Here is a 21,489-nt window from a genome sequence, read left to right as displayed (position 1 = left end):
AGAGAGAGAGAGAGAGAGAGAGAGAGACAGAGACAGAGACAGAGAGACAGAGAGACAGAGAGACAGAGACAGAGAGAGACAGAGAGACAGTGTGTGTGTGTGTGTGTGTGTGTGTGTGTGTGTGTGTGTGTGTGTGTGTGTGTGTGTGTGTGTGTGTGTGTAAGGGCAGTAATGCTTAATGAAGCTGATGAGATTCGATAGGACCAGGCTGCGTCCCGCTTCAGAAGTTAAATGCGGGAGTTTATGTGTTAGATGGGAACTTCAGAAAAATTAATCCCGGACCTTGCACTTCCTTCCTCTTCACTTATAAAGTTGACTCCCCCATTCCCGGATTTGGTCTCTCCTAGGCCCTCCAGCTTGGCTCCTTCCTCCCCCTCACCCGCTGGATTTGGTCTCGTCCTAGCTCCGCCCCCATCCCCTCCTTCCTTCTCTCTTCCAAGATGGCTTCAGCGGCGCCTTCCCTGGAGTGGGAGCCCTGGAACCAGCTGAGGATCCCGAGACCGGGGACTTTGAGCACAGTGGCCGTTGAAGACAAAGATAGAGTAATTGGTGAGTAAGGGGCGCTGGATGAGGAGGAGACGCATGACTCTTCCCCCAGCGGCCGGGAAGGCTTGGGACGGGGGTACAGGGATGAAGACACGTGTTTCGGGGATAACACTCCCTTTCTCACTTCCTGGACTCCTCCCCTGGAGGCGGAGCCCTGTCCCTGGAAGGACCAACCCTTTCCTCCGAGGAGACAGGGAAGGCGTGGCCACTCGCTTGTTTCACACCCCCTCCTTCCTCTTCTGCGCATGCGCCCCGTGCCGATGACGCGATCTTCACCCTTGACCCCTAGAAAAACGTGATCCCGGTTGATCCCGTACTCCAGGGAGAGAGTTCAACTCCTACAACTGTTGCGACCTTGGTCGAGTCGTTTAACTGTCCTGGGACGTAGTTTACTCATTTGTTTAAAAAAAAAAAAGCGCTTGGACTAGGTTATTTTGACCTCAGCTGATGTTCCATGGAATGATAATAGTAGTAGCAACAGACTTAATGCAAGAAATTATGACAATAATAGCTTTCCTCTACTGCAGTTAAGCTTTGCTTTGTAAATATTATCTCATTTGATCCTCACGACCCTGGAAAGCAGGTGAAGTTACTATCATCCCCAGTTTACACATTAGGAAATTTAAGGAAGACAAGTCAGGTTAAGTGATTTACCCAGGGTCACACAGCTGTTAAGTTTGTGGATATTTTTCAACTCAGGTCTAATTGACTCCAAGAACAGCACTATCCACTGACTGGGCTTCCTAGCTGCCTCTTTTCAGAATTTCAGGTGACCCTGAGAACTGTTGAAACAAGGTCTTGCAACGTATATATCTGGATAGCTATGGGGTTCAGTGGGTAGAATGCTGAGTCTAAAGCCAGTAACCTTCAGTGCTTCCCTCTTGCCTGTAGGATAAAAATACAAACTTCTCTGTTTTGCATCTAGAGCCTATCACAAGTTGATTCTAACCTACGTTTCTAGCTTTCTTATACATTACTCCCTTTCCATACTACTTTCATAAACTGTTACCCATACCTGGAATGCAGACTCTTTTCACTTTTGCCTCTTTGAAACCCTGGCTTCCTCCAAAGCCCAGTTCAACATCTACATGAAGCCTTTTCTGCATGTTCCTACCTAGTGCTTTTCCCACAAGAAAATTACTTTGTGTTTGCTTTATATTTATTTTGGTCATACTTATGTTGGCATGTGCCCTCTCATATTCTCTTCATCTCAGAACTCCTTCACATCATCTCCCACTCTCTCCTCCTTTCCCTGTCTCTGACAATGAGGTGGCCCTCTCTTTGCCAAGGCTAACTCCTTTTAGTATGCATTTAGTCCCATTCCATCCTGTCTTCTCTAGCAGATGGCATTCTCCTTCATCCCGCTTCTCTTTTAAAACTTCAACCTCTCTCTAGCAATTGGTTCCTTCCCTCTTGCCTTCAAATACACCCAAGTCTCCATCATCCTTAAAAAAAAAACCCTGCTATCCCCTCAAACTATCATCCTATGGCTTTCCTCTCTTTCTCAGCCAAAGTCCTTCAAAGTCCTTGTTGCTTTTACTTCCTTTTCTTTTGCCTTTTGAAGTCTGACTTTCAACTTAATCACGCAACTAAAAGTACTCTCTTCCAAGTCCCAGTGATCTCTTAATTAACAAATAGGAAGGACCTTTCTCAAACTCAGTCCTTCCTGACCCACCTACTGAATTTGACATTGTTGACTACCTTGTACTCTTCGGGACTACTTTTTCCATCTGGGTTTTCTTGACACTACTTCTCATCATGGTTTTCCCTTGCTTACTTATATGCTCTCTCTTGAATCCTCTTCTCCCTTTATGCTCTCTCTTAGTAACCTAATCAACCCCATTGGATTTAACTATCATTATGCGCATGTCTCCCAGATCTATGTATTTAACCCCCAGTTACTTCTGAGCTTCAGCCCTGTATGACATCTTAAATTCTTATCTGTCTAAAACTGACCTCAGGATCTTTTCCCCCAAACCCTAGCCTTTTTCAGACCTCTCTGTTTTAGTTTCTTGAGTTCTTACCCTTGACATTATTTTTAAATCCTAACCTTCCCTCATCCCACATAATTAATCAGTTTCCAAACCTAGCTGTTTTTTGCCTTCACAGCATTTCTTTCTTCTGATTCCCCTCCACGCACAAAGCAATATCACCTTAGTTCAGGTCCTCATCACCTCTCATATAGATGATCATAACTACCTCTTTCCTAATTGGCCTTCCTGCCTCAGGTCTCTCACCACTCTAGTCCATTCTAAAAAATGCTACCAAAATGATTTTCCTTAAACAAAAATCTGACCATGTGATTCCCCTACTCAACCAACTCCATTGGCTTTCTGTTGCTTCTAAGATAAAATAGAAACTTTTAAAGCCTAAACAATGTATTTTGCCAGCCTCTTTGGACATGACTCTCCCTTCTGATTTCTGGAGCCCAAGACAGACTGACCATCTCTCTTTTTTTGGCACACATCTCTCTCATCTCTGTACCTTTGCACTGACCCTTCTCCCTTGCCTGGAATGTACTCCTTCCTTGTCTGCTCAAAGAAGCTCTTTCTTCTTTGTGTACATGTATATTTACATGTGTGTGTCATATGTGTGTGTACACACATATGCATGTGCATATAAACATACATGTATATGCCAGCTAGGTGGTACAGTGGATATAGCACCAGCTCTGTGTAATGTTAAGGGAATTTGAAGATCTTCCCTGCCCCTTGATAGGCCCATGTGACCTTTGAGCTTTGGTCCAGTCCACAGCTTGAATCCCATGGAGCCCATGATGGGAGGAGCTTGCTGAAGAGGTGGAGCAGTAAGGGCTGAGCTGAGGCAGATCTGGGAGAAAGCTGAGGCAGAGCCACTAGCTTGAGTGAGAGAGGGAGGAATCTTGCCTAGGGGAGCTTGTTTGTGGGGAGGCCTAAGGGAGAGAAAGCTTGGGGATGTCAGTGCTCCCTGCATTGGTGATAAACTTCTTTGTTACCATGGTGGAATAGAATAAATATCTTGCTTTTGTCTTTGAGGAACAGTTTGTTTTATTTTATTCAAACCTGGAAATGTATCTACATATTCATTGTGGTGACTGTGGGTATCTCATTGATCATATACCCTGTAGTCAGGAAGACCTGAGTTCAAATGAGTTTCTCAGTTTCTCGGACACTTACTATCTGTGTGACCCTGGGCAAGTCACTTAACACTTTTTCCCTCAGTTCCTTGTCTATCAAATGAGCTAGAGAAGGAAATGGCAAACCATTTCAGTATCTTTGCCAAGAAACCCCCAAATGGGATCATGAAGCTGGTCACAACTGAAACAAATGAACAGCAACAAAAAAATATATGTATTAACTTTATGTTGTATATGCTTATATGTGTACTTGTCTCCCTTATTAGAATGTAAACTTATTGGATGTAAAGATCGTTTCATTCTTTGTTACATGCATTCTCCATACCTGGCCCTTAGTAGATATTGTGTGATTGATTTTCCCTGTAGGATATCAACTCCTTGAAGTCATTTAATGTTTCATTTTTGTTTTTGTATTCCTAGTGCTTAGCACCTAATAAATGCTTGTTGATTGATATGAAAGTACCTTCAGTGAGTTCATAATCTATTTATGTAGTAGATACTCTGGTTTTATAGAGGCAATTCTACCTTTGACTCAAGAGGCAACAATTATTACAAGTATATAATATGCATCTATTCAGTACATTCATTCTAGTTTTTAATAGTTTTACTTAAGTAATTTCTTACTATAGTATTTTATTTTTCCCCAGGTACATGTTACTGTAGTATTTATTTACTTCATAAATAGATTATATGCTCCCTGAAAATACTTTCATATCCATCAACAATATATGATATATGAATGAAAGGGAGACCTTTCAGCATATATGAAAGCACACAGTGCCTATAGATCTGCTTGTACAATAAAACTTCATTTCTCTCTTTTCAGGTTCATTCATTAAAGCTGTGATTAAGGAGTGCCATAGTGTCAGAATGTCATTGACGAGAAAAAGTTTGGATATAGAAACGGGTGTCTTACGTGCGATCCTTTACAGTAATCACAACAAATTATGTCACCATAAACCGTATTTGGCTCTCAAACAGGTACCAAATTTATTTGTCAGAGATGTCAAGCAACCTTCTGTTTACTCTCCTTTTTAAGTTATCTCTTAGTTATATCTTTAGTGACTATTAACTCATAGGTCTGTTTTCTCATCTATATAAAGTATAAGAATTGACAATATATGATAATATATTGACAATATATAGACATCTAGGGTATCATTCATAGAAACATAAAATGAGGAAGGATATGCTTTGGAAGGGTATATTCTATAACAGATCACAGCTTTATGGCCAGTCAGAGGACAAAAAAGTAGAGAAAATAGATGATCCTTCTATTGTTTATTGATTTTTTTTGATATGATAACCTCAAAGGCCATTTCTTTTAACATTTAATTTTTATTTTTTTCTCAATTATATCCAAACAAAAATTAAAATTTTTTTTTTAATATTTCGAGTTCTAAATTCTATCCCTCCCTGAGAAGGCAAGCAATTTGATGTAGATTATACATATGCAGTCACATAAAACATTTCCACATTACCCATTTTGCAAAAGAAAATGCAGACCCTGGGGCAGCTAGGTGGCTCAGTGAGTAAAGCATTGGCCTGGAGTCAGGAGGACCTGAGTTCGCGTAGGCCTCAGACACTTAACACCCACACAAAAAACTAGCCATGTAACCTTGGGCAAATTACTTAACCCCAATTGACCTCCAAAAGGCAAAAAAAAAAAAAATGCAGACCCAAAAACCAAGGATAATAAAATAATTATTTTCAATCTGTATTGACTCCCATCAACTCTTTCTCTGGAGGTAGTATATTTTTTTATCATGAGCCCTTTGGGATTGCCTTAGATCATTGAATTGCTGAGAATAGTTGTCATTCACTTTTTTTTCATCATGAGTCTTTCAGAATTATCTTGGCCCATTGTATTGCTGAGAATAGCTAAGTCATTCACAGTTGATCATCATATAATATTGGTGTTACTGTGAACAGTGGTCTCCTGGTTCTGCTCATTTCACTTTGCATCAATTCAAGTAAATCTTTTTTTTTTTTTAAGCAATCGGGGTTAAGTAACTTGCTCAAGGTTACACAGCCAGTTATTATTTCTGGGTGTGGTGCTGAGTATCTGAGCCCGGATTTCATCCAGGTCATCCTGACACTGGAGCCGGTGCTCTTACTCGCTGAGTCACCTGGCTGCCCCTAAGCAATTGGGATTAAGTAACTTGCTCAAGGTTACACGGCCAGGTGTTTCTGGGTGGGTGCTAAGTGTCTGAGCCCGGGATTCGATCTCCAGGTCTTCTCAACACTGGAGCCGGTGCTCTTACTCGCTGTGCTACCTGGCCGCCCCAATTCAAGTGAATCTTACCAGGATTTTCTGAAAGCATCCTGTTCATCATTTCTTAAATAGCACAATAGTATTCCATCACAATTATATACTACAACTTATTCAGCCATTTTGCAGTTGATGGCATCCCCTCAATTTCCAATTCTTTACCACTACAAAAATAGCTGCTACAAATATTTCTGTACATATAGGTACTTTTCCTTTTTTAAAAAATCTCTTTGGGGTACAGACCTAGTAGTGGTATTGCTGGACCAAAAAGCACAGTTTTATAGCCCTTTGGACATAGTTTCAAATTGTTCTCCAGAATGCTTGGATCAGTTCACAACACCAACTGTACATTAGTGTCCCTATTTTTCCACATCCCGTCCAACATTTGTCATTTTTTTTTCTATCATATTAGCCAATCTGATAGGTGTAAGTTGGTAACTGAGAGTTGTCTTAGTTTTCATTTCCATAATCAATAATGATTTAAGAGCCTTTTTATATGATTATAGATAGCTTTGATTTCTTCTGAAAACTGCCTGTTCATATCCTTTGACCATTTATCAATTGTGGATTGACTCATTTTCTTATAAATTTGCTTCAGTTCTCTCTATATTTGAGAAATGAGCCTCAAAGTCCATTTTCAAAGAAGGTATCTTTTGCATAATTTAAAATTATATGAGTTCAGCATATGCTGAATCCCAGGGTTGTTATGATATATTTTGTAAAGTACTTTGCAAACCTTAAAGCACTGCATAGATATTATCTATTATATGGATCTTTGAAATTTACTCTGCACACTGTATATTGTTTCAGGCAAGGTATAAAACAGATATGACAAGCAGCTAGGAGGGAAGCAGGCTTGGGAGGAAATATGAGGATTTGGGGTTTAGATGTGTTCAACTGAGAATGTCTAATTAGCTAGAGATAAGTGGTTTTAGCTTAAGTGAGTGATTAGAATAGAGATTAAATATATAAATTTTATCAGTATAGAGATGATAAAGCTGTGAGAATGGGGGCAGCCAGGTGACGCAGTGAATAAGAGCATCCGCTCCAGTGTCAGGATGACCTGGGGATCAAATCCGGGCTCAGATAGTTATCACACACCCAGAAATAACTGGGTGTGGAACCTTGAGCAAGTTACTTAACCCTGATTGCTTTAAAAAAAAAAAAAGCTGTGAGAATGTATGAAGAAGGAGATAAAAAAAATTTAAGTGTCTACTATGTATTATTGGACACTGTGCTAAGTATTTTTTTAAACATTCCCATTTGATCCTTATAGCAACCCTGTGAGGTAGGTGCTGTTGTTGTCTCCATTTTACAGTTGAGAAAACTGAGGCAGACAGCAGTTATATGACTCACCTAGGTGGACACAGCTAGTAAGTATCTGAGGTCAAATTTGAACTCAGGTCTTTGTGACTCCTGTACCAGCACTCCCTCCACTGTGGCACCAGCTCCCTCCTTGTCTGAGGGAGATAGGTGAGAAAGAACAGCTGAGGATCAAAGATTGAGCTTGGGAACCCTATTGAAGACTCTGAAGACAAAGAGAAAATAGGAATTGATTTTATTTACCTTTTGTGAGTGCATTTATTGCTTAAGCAAGGAAAACGTGTGTTTTTTTATGCAATTGCTAGATGTAAACCTTCAGTTCTTACCTGCCCTTTGAGGCCCAACTTATGCCCCATCTCATCTGTGGCAGTGTCTCTGAGTATCTCCTTCACGTTTTGTGCCTCTCATGCGGCATTGCATTGGTGTTCCTTTTGTTGACGTGCATTATAGGTCTGGTTTAATGTTTCACAAATTTAGAGTGCTATAATGTAAAAAATTACACTTTCTAGGATTGAAAATTTTTAAAAAAGAATTAATAGATGAAGAACTGATCTCTCCTTTGACCCTCTGTCATACTTGTTTCATACTCAACAGTATAGCACTTGATTATATGCTGTTCTGTTTTTTAATTTGTTTCATTTGTTTAAAAGCAAGAATGCAAACTCCAGGGAAGTCTCATGTACCTTCCATGCCCTCCATAGCACCTGTTTATATAATGTCATTCTTACAGAAAATAATTGATATTTAGGAATCAGGAAATAATTGATAAATATATTTGGCCGGGGAAATTGACAGATTATTCCTGTAAATACTTTGGTTTTGATAACATGTACTTTATTCTTTGCCTTTGCTTTCCATAACTCAAAAAACACAGTACATTCTCTTCCCTCCTCCCCCCCCCCGCCTCCCCCCCTGCCCCTCCCACACACACACACAGTTTGCTGTGAGTTTCAGTGCAGGGGACACTTAAGTGCATTCATTTGTTGGATGTGGCTAATATGAGATCAGTAATCTTACTTGCCTATTGTAAATGCTAATCTTCATTGTTTCAGGTAGAACAGTGTCTCAAGCGAATGAATTGTGTGAATATGGAGGGATCCATTCAAGATCTCTTTGAGCTGTGTCCCAAGTAAGTATCCCAAGGTAGTTTTTTCAAGACTATAGACTAGAGGTCTAAAGTTCTTTGCTTTAGTATCTGACATTCTATGATTTTGCTTTATTAAGAAAGAAAAAAAAAGGAACATCCAGGCCTAAGAGTAAAGTTGCTTAACCTTAATGAATGTTTAGACTTAATGAATTCGTTGTATAGCAAAACACCCTATTGGGATTAGAAGAAATGGGTTCTAAACCTGGCCTTGCCACTAACTGGCAGGGAGCCTTGGACAGATCACTTAACTGTTCTGAGATATTGTTTCCTCATCTGTGAAACAAGGTACTTGGACCACAGAATTCCTTCCAGGAATACTCTTGTGCACATTCTGTCACTTGTCATTGGTTAGTGTAGCAAAACCTTTCACTGTCTTAGTTTTTATATTAAGACAAAATGCAGTGGGGTCTGTAATAACAGCACACTTCTGGTGCTCAGACAGTTGGTCAAGGTCAAGACTACACCGGCATTACAGTGAAATCTATAGCTATGTTGAGAATCCACTGTGAGGATAGATGAGCATAGCTATTTACAAATGATCTTAAAATAACTCTCCACTTGAAAAGTGTTAGATGGACAATACTTTCTTGTGAGCATCTGGTACCCAAGTATGTGACAAATAAGTGCGTTTACACCTATGACTCTTTCTAATAATTCAGTCTTTCTCTTTTTGACAACTAGAGAAGATAAACTTGAAAATACAAAAAACTACATTGTTCCCAGCCAGCCAATTTTGGAGTTTATGTTGATGAAGATTTTGGGAACATGCAAATTAATACTACGTTTATTAGAGTGTTGCTGCAAGACGTTTCTGTATCCTTCAATTAGTTTTAATGTTTGCTTTTTAGTAGAAAATTGTTTCAGTATGTTTAATAATGGTTTAATATATAATATAGAGTTCTAGGGAAACTACAGTGCTTTTTGCCTCCCTTTCCTGGGGACTGTGTGATGTTTTGTTGCCAGAGAAATTTTTATTCTTTAGTTATAGTGTGCCAGTGTTTGTGGGATACAGGTTTATAATAGTATTAACATGAATGGTAAATGCATTATTACGTTTTGAGCACTTTTAAATGAAATAAATCTAAACTTTAATAAATATGAGATATTTTTCTGTAGCATATATAAAGCAGTGGTGTCAAACTCAAATAGAAATGGATCCCTTCAAGCTACATAGTGACTTAGAAAACCACAAATTAACATTATATGCATTGTGTTGTATTTTTATTTTGTTGAACATTTACTAATTACATTCTCATCTGGTCCCAGTGGACTGGGGAGTTTTGAGGACCAAGGGCTGGGAGTTTGACACCTCTGATGCATATTACAAGCAATCATTTTTGTCGTTTTTTTTTTTTTACCTTAATTCAGTGTTAAACCTCTAGCTTGTCTGTGAAGCATCTTTGTTTGGAAGAATTCATCATTTTAAACACTGTTATTATAGGATTGGTGAGCAGGGTATGGTATGTACATTCTTTTGAAATATCTGATTTCATTGTTTAAATTTCTTTTCCCATTCCCCTGGGCAGGTTACTAGAAGTCTTTATTATTGAGAGATAGGGTGGCTCAGTGAGTCCCGTCCCCCAATCTGAAAATAACAATAGAGGGCAAGGCTGGTCATATGTTTCCTTTTTTATTTGTTTTATTCTTTTGGCCATAGTTGAGTCATAATGAGCTGATTGTTAATGTATAGTTCAGAAGAAAATCTTTGAATTTGAGGCACAGAGGTCAGCCACAGAAAGTTACCTGTTTAGTTCAAATAGCATGGCTTCTAATGGGGTCTTGGGATAGAGAGGACTATATGGAAGTTACCACTTTCCCTATTTTAAATTACACTATTTCTTGTATATGCACATTTTCCCCGCTAATAGCTTCCATATTTTTGAATAATGGATATTTAGCAAATCTTTTAAATCCTACATTTTTGATAGTCTTTCTGTCCACCCCAAATATCTTTTGAACCATTTTTTTTTCTCTAATTGTTATAAAGCTGTTGCAGTTTAAACCCAGGGATGCCAAAAACTGTTGAGGTGGGGGCTCTGCCCACCCAAAAACTGTTGGGGTTTCATGATGAGTTGTGGTGGAACTGTCTCAAAGAATTCAGTCAGACCACCTCTAATCCAAGTATAGGCATTTATTGAGATTCATGCCTCTCATGAAGCAGGCTAAGTTCCAAGAGGAACCAGCAACTTCAGAGAAAGCAAAATAGATTTTTATAGGGTAAAGATGCAATTACACAACAGAAATTTACATAGAATAGAGGAATATCATTAATATTAAAAAAGCAGGAGGAGTTTGTTAAGGGATTATGTAATGGAGGAGGGGTCCCATCTATGGTTTGGTGGTTAAACATTCTGGTCATTCAGCCCTCCAGCTGCCTAGCTATTGTGGTCCTGTCTTGGGCTGATGGATTATGTGATTGTGATTGAATACAAGAACACACCTGTTTCTGTGGGTATGGGTCTGGGGGCAGTGACCAAGTAGAGGCAGTAGCTGGGTTCCTATCATATGGACACACCTGCTGTTTCTGTGGGAACTAAGAGTTCAGGAACACACCTGTGTTCTAGTGAGCAGTGAGGCATATACAAAGAAGTTAGAGCATGGGGGGGAGGGGGGGCTGGGGCTAGGTAGGTGCAGTGGGCCTGCTGTTCAGTAGGGCCAGGCCTATAATGAAGTTAGAATATTGGGACTGGGGGCAGCTTTATCAGGATTCCATCAAAGCTATGGAGTGTATTAAGAGAAGAAAAGAAATCTCTTTTTATATGTCTTACTTGAAATAGCAATGACTTAAAGGATGGTGTTTTGTAGACTTAAGATTGTATAGTGATTGGGGGTGGGAAAAAAACATGTATATAAATATATATATACACACATATATATAGTAGCTTAATGATATAGTCTTGCGTATAGTCTAGTGTATATAGACTATAGTCTAGTGTAACCTTAACGAGGTTACACTATTCTAGCTAACCCATGAATTTCTTTTTTTCCCCTAGGGTCCTGTATAAAGATGCTTTAAAAAAACTTGTCTCTTTATATAAGCCTTTGTTTAGATTACTTCAGGAAGTGTCCAGGATTCAAACAATGCCTTACTTCAGAAATTTTACCTTTCCTGCTGACCTTGCAGAATTTCTTGGAGAGGCCTATCTTGATGTCATTAAGAAAAAGGTGGAAGCTAAAGGAGTCACCAAATTGCTAAACAAACTATTTCTAGCAAAAGAGAAACCAAACAAGAGTATGGAAGAAATAGCCTTAGAAGTTCCCCAAAAAGCCAAACAAATGAAGATAAAGAGAACAGATAATATGGATATTGGGAAGGCAGTGAAGAAGAGGAAAACCCATCGAGGTAATTCATTTTTGTTTGTTTTTCCTCCTGTCTTTGTCTAAACTGGGCATTTGTTCTAGCTATAAATTTGTACTACCTGGGACAGATGGTAGTGTCTGCATTCATTTTAATGCTAAAGTTGTTACTCAGAGTACAAGAGTGGTATCTCTAATGAGGAATAGTTATCTTTTTGCCTGTTTAGGGGTAACAGGTAAATTTCTGAACTTGGGCATTTAGACTTTTATGTTGGCGCTTTATTTTAGGTTTTGTTAATCACCTAATTAATGATTGAGTGATTCCTGTCATAGTTATTTTTAATAGTTTGGCAAGAAAGAGGCTTTGAGAGTGAATCAGATTGTGAGGTTAGTGTCCGTTTGAAAAAGAGTCTGTGTTATACTAAATCGGCCTTTGTGATTTTTCTAATTCACAGAAATATCATCAGGATTTGATCTGAAGGCCTTTTGCAAACGACCAAAGCACAAAGCTACCATGGTTTGTGTGTTTTTAAATTTATTATGTAGTAATAATGGTGTTTAACTGTAAATTCGAAATTATGAAAAATAGTTAAAATTTTAATTATATTGGGCCATATGTTATGTAATCAGTTAATTCCGTTAAAAGGAACTCTTTAAATAATGTTGGTATATAAATACAATGTTATATCTAATATAGAAATATGTTTTGCATGACTTCACATGTATAATTGATGTCATTGTTTGCCTTCTCAAGGGTTGGGGAAAGGAAGGGAGGAGGAAGATAATTTGGAACTCAATTTTTTTTTTAAAATGAATATTAAAAATAAATTTAAAAAACTTGTATATAAAGATAAATACAATGGTTTTTCTTTTTAAATTATTTGTTCATTTTTAGCTTTCCTTTCTTTTTAAATTTTGTGTTCCAGATTCGCTTCCTCCCTCCTACCCCTCTCATAACCACTGAGAAGGCATACAATATGATATAAATGATACATGTGAAATCATGTAAATTTCCATATTAACCATATTGCAAAAAAAATGAAGAAAGCAAGAAAATTTACTTCAGTTTGCATTCAAAGTTCATCAGTTCTCTCTGGAGACAGAGTTTCACCAGGAGTCCTTTGGAATTGTCTTGGATCATTTTATTGATCAGAAACCACTTCCCTCATCTTTTTTTTTTTTTTATAGCACAGTAGTACTCCATCATAATCACAAGTTATTCAGCCATTCCCCAGTTGATGAGCATTCCCTCAATTTCCAGTTCCTTGCCACCAAAAAAAAAAAAAAGAATTGCTATAAGTACTTTTGTACAAAGGTCCTTTTCCTTTTCTTTGATCTCTTTGGGGTACAGACCTAGTTGCAGTATTGCAGGATCAAAGAGTATAATACATTCAGATTTATGGTCTTTTGAGCATGGTTTCAGATTATTTTCCAGACCACTTCTCAATTCTACCAACAGTTCATTAACATACCTCTATTTCTTCGTCCCCTCCAGCACATCATTTCTGATAGGTGTGAGGTGGTATGCTAGTCTTTTCAATTTGCTTTTCTTTAATCAATAGTGATTTAGATCACTTTTTCATATAATTATAGATAGCTTTGATTTCTTCTTCTGAAAACTGCTTGTTCATATCTTTTGACCATTTATCAGTTGGAGAATGGGTCTTATCTTACAAAGTTGACTCAGTTCCCAACATATTTGAGAATTGAGGCCTGAGAAACTTTCTGTAGAAATTTTTTTATGTTCATTGTCTATGGTACGTTTTAGCAAAAATGTAGTTTACCTGATTATCTCTTGATTAGGTCTGTTTTTGCTTTTGCATTGTCTACCTCTGCCTTTTCTACTTCAACTGAAGCATAATAGCTTCTGCTCCAGCCCTTTATTTTAACTCTGTGTATGTCTTTATGTTTCAAGTGTATCTCTTGTAAACAACATTGTTGGATTCTGGTTTCTAACCTCTTCTGCTATCTACTTCCTTTTTATGGGTGAGCTCATCTTTTTCACATTCATAGTTAGGCTTACTAACCATGTCTTTCACTCCATCCTATTTTCTTTTGTTAATTCTTCTCTCTTTTTTTATCCTCTCCTGACTCAAAAGTCTATTTTGCTTCTGAACCCCTCCTCCCTTAATCAATTTTCCCTTTTATCATACCCCCCCCAACACATATTTCTTATCCCCTTCTGCTCTTATATCCATATTGGGTAAGACAGATTTCTATACCCAATTCTCTCTGAACTAATTCTGATGAGGACAAATTCAAGCATTGCCTGCCATCTCCTCATTTTCTTTTCCACTATAAAAGCTCTTCTTCGCATCCCTCTTTTGTGAGAAAATTTTCCCAATTCTGTCTCTCCCTTTCCTTCGCCAAGTGCATTTCTTTTTCTTACCCCTACATTTTTTATAGATGATCCCAACATAATTAACTTACACCCATGCCCTCTGTCTATATAGACTCCTTCTAATTGCCCTAATAATATTTAAGTTCTAAGGAGTTACATATATAATCTTCACATATAGAAATGTAAATAGTTTAACATTATTGAGTCCCTTATGATTATTCTTTTATGTTTACCTTTTTATGCTTCTCCTTAGTCAGTGGTGGGGAACCTGTGGCCTCAAGTTAACGTGGCCCTCTAGGCCCTCAAGTGCAGCCCTTTGACTGAATCTAAACTTCACAGAACAAATAATAATTTATTATGAAAAGAGAAGTAAATCCTTAAGTCTTAATAAAGGGATTTGTTCTATAAAACTTGGACTCGGTCAAAAGGCTGCACCCAAGGACCTAGAAGGCCACACATGACCTCAAAGCCATTCCCTACCCTTGTATAAGTCTTGTGTTTGAATGTCAAAGTTTCTATTTGGCTCTGGTCTTTCCATCAGGAATTCTGAGAAGTTGTCTTCATTAAATATTCTTTTTTCCCCCTTCAGGATTATATTTAGTTTTGCTGAGTAGGTTATTCTTGGTTGTAATAGTCATCCCTTTGCCTTCCAGGATATCATATTTTAAACTCTCTGGTCTTTTAACATGGAAGCTGCTAAATCTTCTATGATCCTGACTGTAGCTCCATGATATAAGAATTGTTTGTTTATGACTTCTTGCAGTGTTTTCTCCTTGATTTGGGAGCTCTGAAATTGGCTATAATATTCCTGGGAGTTTTCATTTGGGGATCACTTTCCAGGAGGGGATTGTTAGATTATTTCAATTTTTATTTTACATTCTGGATCTAGGATATTGGGGCAGTTTTCCTTGATAACTTTTTGAAAGACAATGTCTAGGCTTTTTTCTTTTTTTGATCATAGTTTTCAGGTAGTCCAATAATTCTTAAATTATCTCTCCTCAATCTGTTTTCCAGGTTAATTGTTTTCCCTATGACATAGTTCACATTTTCTTCTATTTTTTTTTCATTCTTTTGACTTTTATTGTTTTTTGTTGTCTTATGAAGTCATTAGCTTACACTTGCCCAATTCTAATTTTTATGTAATTATTTTCTTAAGTGAGCTTTTGTACTTTTTTTCCATTTGGCCAGTTCTGCTTTTTAAGGAGTTCTTTTCTTCAGTGAATTTTTGTGGCCCCTTTCCATTAGGCCAATTCTGGTTTTGGTTTTTTTGGAGAGGGGGAAGTAGGGCAATTGGGGTTGAGTGACTTGCCCAAGGCCACAGGCTAGTTTTGTGTTAAGTGTCTGAGGCTGGATTTGAACTCAGGTCCTCCTGACTCCAGAGCCACAGTGCTCTATTCACTGTGACACCTGGCCGCCTCCCAATTCTGTTTTTTAAGATGCTATTTTTTTTTCAATTTTTTTTGTGTGTGTGTGCCTCTTTTAGTTTCTTTTTTCATAATTTTCTTGCATCTCTTTTTTTCTCATTTTTTTCCCTCTGTCACTCTTACCTCATTCTTTAACTTCCAGGAATTCTTGCTGGCCATGGGTTCAATTAGCAGTTTTCTTTGAGGCTTGGCTTGTGTCTATTTTCACATGGTTATCTTCCTCTAAGTTTGTCTTTCTTGTTCTCTCACTGTGGTTGATTTTTATGGTCAAGTTCTTTGTTGTGTTGTGTGCTCATTTTTCCAGCCTATTTCATCACTTTGCATCTTATGTTAAAGTTAGGTTCTGCTCGCCTGGGGGTGGAAAGCACTGTGCCAAACTTCAGGCTTTTTCATACTGATGTTTTTAGAGCTGGCTCTGGTACCCTGCAAGTTTTCAGTGTTTCCAAGGTGGTGTGACCTGGGGAAAATGTTGTCACTGTTTTCCTGGTCTGCCTTCTGGTGCTTACTGCCCCCACGTAGCAAACAAATGCTGGTGCTCCTCTTGGCCCTGGAACTGTGACCTCCTACAGCTGCAAGTGCTAGTGTTCCTTTTGGTCTTGCAACTGTGACCAGGCTCCCTATTCCTTGTAACTGACCATAAACACTCCTCTCCATCCTGGACTACAACCCAGAATGTCTCTGGGCCAAGAACTACAGAAGCTACTGCTGCTGCTACTTTAGCCAGATGCCTTCGTGGCCTAATGGCTGGTGCTCTTGCTATGTCCTCGACTCCTGTGGATGTCATAAGTTGTCTTAGGCCAGAAAAATGTCTCCTTCTGGCCTTTTGTTGGCTCTGCTGCTCCAAGATTTGATTGGAGGCAATATTTTAAAGTTGTTTGGAGGGAAATGTTGGCAAAGTTCTGCTGAGTCCCAGATAGTACAAGAAATATGGTATTAAAGCTTCAGGGCAGCTTCCGTGTGATGAGCTGATCCAGAACAAAAGGCTGATTTTCCTAAGTAATCCTTCTAGTAAGCGCTAGGTTACTAGTCTGGTTAATTGCTGCAGTTTTTTACTTGTTGATATCTGAGCTCCTGAGAATAGTACAAAGAACAAGGGTCAAACTTATATATACCAAATACAAGTCAGAATCTGTAAGCTTATCCAAAAAAATAAAATCCCAACCAAACTAGATTTACTTGTGTATAGGGAAAGGAAGAATAGGAGAAAAAGAAGATTAAAAACAAATATCTGCTATGTAGCAGAAATCTTCTTACTTTACCATGTTATACAAGAAGTATACTTATGACCCTTTAAAACAAATTAATAGCCTAAGGGAATATGCTTAATAAAATATTGTACTTATGGTACTCATAATATTGTTAACTTAAAGTGTGTCCTAGGAGAATCCTCAGGGGTCAACTAGTTTGACCTCTTGATCTTATGAACAGAAAACTGAGGACCAGTACTAATCATTCCTTGAATTTGATACTTCATCTACCTATGGATTTGGTGCCTTTATATAGAACACTTCCTGTGCTGAGACTAGACAACCTCTTAGAGCTTCCTGTTGGAATTTTTGTCTTCAAATCTTCAGATTTAGCTCTGGTTCTGCCTCTTCTAGGAGCCCTAATCTGCCTTCATTCCCTTCCCTTCCCACTTGCCTTGTACCCACCGTGGTTTACCTTATTTATTCCTGTATTTGTAGCATTTCCTGTGCATAAGTTCCTTGTGAGGAAGAACTCTTTATTTTTTGTATTCCCATCTCTTGGCATATTGTCTTTCAGGTAATAGGTACTTAATAAATATTTCTTTAATTGAATTGAACTGAATTAAAAGTAACTAGATTCTTTGTACCTTGTTTGAATATTGGCTGTATTTTCTCCCTAAATCTGGCAATCTCAGTGTGGCCTATGACCCTTCTCTTACAGAGTTTATGCTTTATTGACTGCCTTTGAAGGTTGCTCACTTCCTATAACATTCACCTTTCATTTTCTTGCCTGTCCATGCTCCAGGACACCATCTTCAAGCCTGTATGTTCTCAAAGGAAAGTACGAAAAACCGCTGGCTCATCCCAGCAGCTGGTAGGATCCTCTCATGCGAGAAACCTTGTCCTGAGAATCCGAGCGGCACAATCTTTTACACAACTTTCAGAAGAAATCCAAACGGCCATTTTCTGGTGTAGACGCAAGAAACTGAAGCATAAAGCCACCTTTCTGGGTAACAAACTTCTGAAAAGTAACCGGCTTAAACATGTGGAAGCTCAAGGTTGCAGGTAGGTCAGATTTAATATACACTTTTCGGGTACAAGCGGTGAATGCTTTTTGCTGCTTTTGTGCATTTTTGCTACTTCTTACCTCACTTTTCACTCTCTCATCTTTAATTGATTTTTATTGATAATTTTTGTTTTTCCATTGCTCAGAATTCCCCTGAATCCTTTCTGCTCAGACACAGTAGATAGAGGTGCTGGGTATGGAATCAGGAAAATCTGAGCTCACATCCGTTCTCAAACACTTACTAGTGGTATGACCTTGGGCAAGTCACTTAACTCCTCTTTGCTTTAGTTTCCTCATCTCTAAAATGGGGATAACAGCAGCACCTACCTTTTAGGGTTTTGGTGAGGATCAAATGAGATAATTGTAAAGTGCTTAGCACAGAGCTTTGCAGATAGTAAGCTCTATATAAATGTTAGTTATTTTGTGGTTCTTTGTTGTGTCATACTTCATTCCCCAGGAAGACAGAAGAATTCTCTGATGTTATATCAGGCTGACAGATAACTGCCTTAGTATATTCAAGGGAACCGGCAATTGTCACCTACTACTATTGTCTTCTTCCTCTGACCCTTCTGTGGCTCTGATGTTGGAGGACAAGAAACATCTTCCTCCTCAGAGGATACAGTTCAGGAGGAGCCTTGCATCTGTTTTTAAACTGTCTGGTTGTATTTGTCTTTGTGTAACGCACACTACCCTCTGGTCCTCTGACAAGTCAGGTCTCCCTTTCTCCACTTCATATCCCTTTTTTCTATATTGAGTCTTCATTATGTTTCTTTAGGAACAGACAGCCTATGCTGTAGAGAGGCATTCTTCTTTTTTTATTTTAATTTCCCCCCTCTTTAAATTGTGAACTTTCAGTTTATGAAGAAAAATATGAAAAAGACCTCTACTTTTTTTGTCTCGCTAAGAGCTAATGTATTTAAATACATTGGATTTCAAAATGTAAAAACCATTCTTAGCTCACCATAGTTTGTTGACCTGTTAGAGACTATTGGCATTTTAAGAAGCCTGTAATAAATTTAGCAGTACAATAACAATTTACTTGTGTCCCCTTCCATATTTCTGTTGGTGGATTTGTGAACTAATTCAGTCATGTTGGAAAACAATTTGGAACTACACATACCCTAAAAGTTCCTAATTGTACATTCCTTTTGACTTAGCCATGCTATGATTAAGCATATATCTGAAGAAGACCCACATGTTTAACAGTATTTATAGTAGCACTTCTTAAAATAGCAAAGAATTAGAAGCAAAATCGAATCCATAAATTTGGGGGCCAGCTAAATAAAATTGTGGTATATGAATGTAATGGAATAATATTGCATTCTAAAAAAATAACGACTGTGATATGGAAGTAATAGTCTGAAAACAGAAATCTAGAGATCAAATCGTAACTCATTCAGGTCAGCAAACATATTAAAAGTGCCCACTTTGGGGCAGCTAGGTGGCACAGTGGAGAGAGATCGGCCCTGGAGTCTGGAGGACCTGAGTTCAAATGCTGCCTCAGACACTTACTACCTACATGACACTAGACAAGTGTCACATAAACCCCCCACCAAACAAAAAAGTGCCTACATTGTCCTAAGCGCTAAGTATGTTAAGATAAAAAATCATATAGTCCCTGTGCTCAAGAAGCTTATGTTCTTCTGATTTAAGTTGTTTCTTTTTGTTTTTATTTCATATTCATTTCCCCTCTTCCTTGCCATCCTTTGTGATGAAGAAAAGGAGAAAAAACCCACCAGTTCAGCAAAACAAGACAACACGTCAAATGGGGATTCTCATTTTTGTCTTCATCTTCCCTTTGTCTCTGTTGTACAGTGCTCACACAGTGCTTTGCACAGACTAGGCAGTTTATCATATTGAATTGTATATTTTTATGTTTTGTTGGCAGAGATGGAAAGAAGGGAGAAAAGAGAAAATGAATGATTCTGATAGGATTTTTCTCCAGCTAATAGGTTTTTAATTTTTTCCTTTTTCTTTTAAAAGCTTGCCCAAGAAATTGAACTGCATAAAAACATCCATCTGTAACTTCCTTCTCCATGGCTTGGGTAACATGTCTTCAAAGTGCCACCCGAGACGAATCAGTTCACAGAATAAATTTATAAAGCAGCAGAGGAAACCACAGAGAAAGTTGCAGCCCATTGTTCTAAAGGAAATTCAACAGTTTCTTCATCAGACTGAAAAGGTTGTCACAGAGGGGGATGCTAAAAGGACATTCTCAGACCTTACAGTTCATAAACCTGGACTGGCATTGAAAAAGAGCCAGCTGTGGGACAACAGAAATGCCAGTCTTATTGAAAATTGTAATGGTACAGTGAAGTCACCAACATTGGTTCCAGTAAAGGAAAATAACACCACGTCAGAAACCGTCAGAGACGTGGATGACATTGATGATATTTTTTCTTCATTGGGAGTTTAGATGTGATATATGTGAAATTACTTTAGTTTATTAAGAAAGGAAGCAGTTCATAATTATGCCTGCTAGATGGGGCTCCATATTGTGCCTCTGAGTGGTAAGAGTTCTACATTATACCCAGAAACAATGGAGGTATCTACATCTATGCAGAATTACTCCCCAAGCCCTGAAAGTGACTTTGAGAGGTCTCAGGGCCCCCAAGAGCTTGGACTGGTTTGATTTATTTACCAAGGATTCTGGGTAGAATGGCTTTGAGGAAGTATGTGTATTTTGCAATAAACTAGGTACCTAAAACTGGGTACCTGCCTTGTTCAGGACAGATACTCCTAGGCTGGCTCTAATGGATCCAGTATGCATGCTGTGAAATTGGAGGATGGACATATCCAAAAGGTCACTGTTAGATTTACTGGCTTAATTATAATATAATGACATTGCTGCTTGTTATTTTTGTCCATGGACCATCAAAATTTCTAGTTTTGGGTGATTGTGTTGTCCATAGAATTGATCACCGAGAAAAAAGTTTGCATTACCACTGGTCTTATTACTGGGTCCAAATTAAATCAGTTTCCATTTTCCCATTTACTCAAGGGTTGAGTGCTTTGAAATGCTTGATCTCTCCAATATATGGAGTTAGAATATGATTTACTTATATTTTTATTTTGTTTGATTAATTTCTTTTTTTGAGTAGGGGCAGGGGGGCTGGAGCATTTTATTCCTCTAAAGACTGCAGAACATGTCAGGCCTTTATTATGAATTTTTTAGCTTTTTGGAATCAGGCAAAAGTGTCTCCAGTTCCTTAAGAAGGCTGCATGCATCCCACAGTTCAACTATGACTTTTGTCACAGGACTACGATGACTGGAAGAGAGAGTAAGGCTGACTTCTCTGCAGGTCTGCCTCATTCAAATTCAATTCACACACAAGTCAGGACATCACTTGTGATGTCATTGGTTCTCTTTGAAAACAAAGGACAAACAACAAAAACCACAGTGAAGGTATCCCATTTTGTAAATTAGGCACTAAGGTGGCCCAGTAGACTTGGAGTCACAGAGGTCCGAGTTTGAGTCAAGCTTCAGATCTCTACCTAGTCTTGTGAATCTGAGCAAGTCAGCCTATCTGCTTTGGTTTCCTTCCTCACCTCTAGAATGGGGGATAATAATAACACTTATTATTAACCTGGGAACAGGGCTGGTTAGGATCAAATGAAACAAGATATGAAAAGTGCCTCCCAAACTTCATCCCATTCTTGCTATTTCTAACTCTGCCCCAGAGGTTCTTAACTTTCTTTGTGTCATGGCCCCATTAGGCAATCTGGTGAAGTCTATGGACCCCTTTCTTCTCAGAAGAATGTTTTTAAATG

At 38.4% G+C, this 21,489-nt stretch overlaps 1 protein-coding gene across 1 annotated transcript; it reads left to right on the top strand.

Moving 5' to 3' along the window:
* Window positions 1–361: 361 nt before the first annotated feature.
* On the top strand, window positions 362–20,713 carry NEPRO (nucleolus and neural progenitor protein). Its single transcript, XM_069069868.1, has 9 exons — window positions 362–549; window positions 4,488–4,642; window positions 8,309–8,385; window positions 9,085–9,216; window positions 9,786–9,863; window positions 11,397–11,746; window positions 12,156–12,217; window positions 17,458–17,717; window positions 19,702–20,713. The coding sequence occupies exons 1-9, from the start codon at window positions 441–443 to the stop codon at window positions 20,132–20,134; spliced, it is 1,656 nt and encodes a 551-aa protein (XP_068925969.1). The 5' UTR covers window positions 362–440; the 3' UTR covers window positions 20,135–20,713.
* The last annotated feature ends 776 nt before the right edge of the window (window positions 20,714–21,489 follow it).

The sequence above is a fragment of the Petaurus breviceps genome, unplaced genomic scaffold (assembly GCF_028583685.1).
Source record: "Petaurus breviceps papuanus isolate PSGF00001 unplaced genomic scaffold, PetGlider_PUasm1.0 90792, whole genome shotgun sequence".
NCBI classification, from domain to species: domain Eukaryota; kingdom Metazoa; phylum Chordata; class Mammalia; order Diprotodontia; family Petauridae; genus Petaurus; species Petaurus breviceps.
The sequence above is the reverse complement of the archived record's forward strand: the minus strand, read 5'-3'. Positions and strand labels throughout refer to the sequence as shown.

Coding starts and splice junctions, on each gene's coding strand:
- NEPRO (XM_069069868.1), top strand. CDS start 441: ATGGCTTCAGCGGCGCCTTCCCTGGAGTGGGAGCCCTGGAACCAGCTG. Junction 550..4,487: donor AGACAAAGATAGAGTAATTG/GTGAGTAAGGGG, acceptor CTCTCTTTTCAG/GTTCATTCATTAAAGCTGTG. Junction 9,864..11,396: donor GGATTGGTGAGCAGGGTATG/GTATGTACATTC, acceptor TTTTTCCCCTAG/GGTCCTGTATAAAGATGCTT.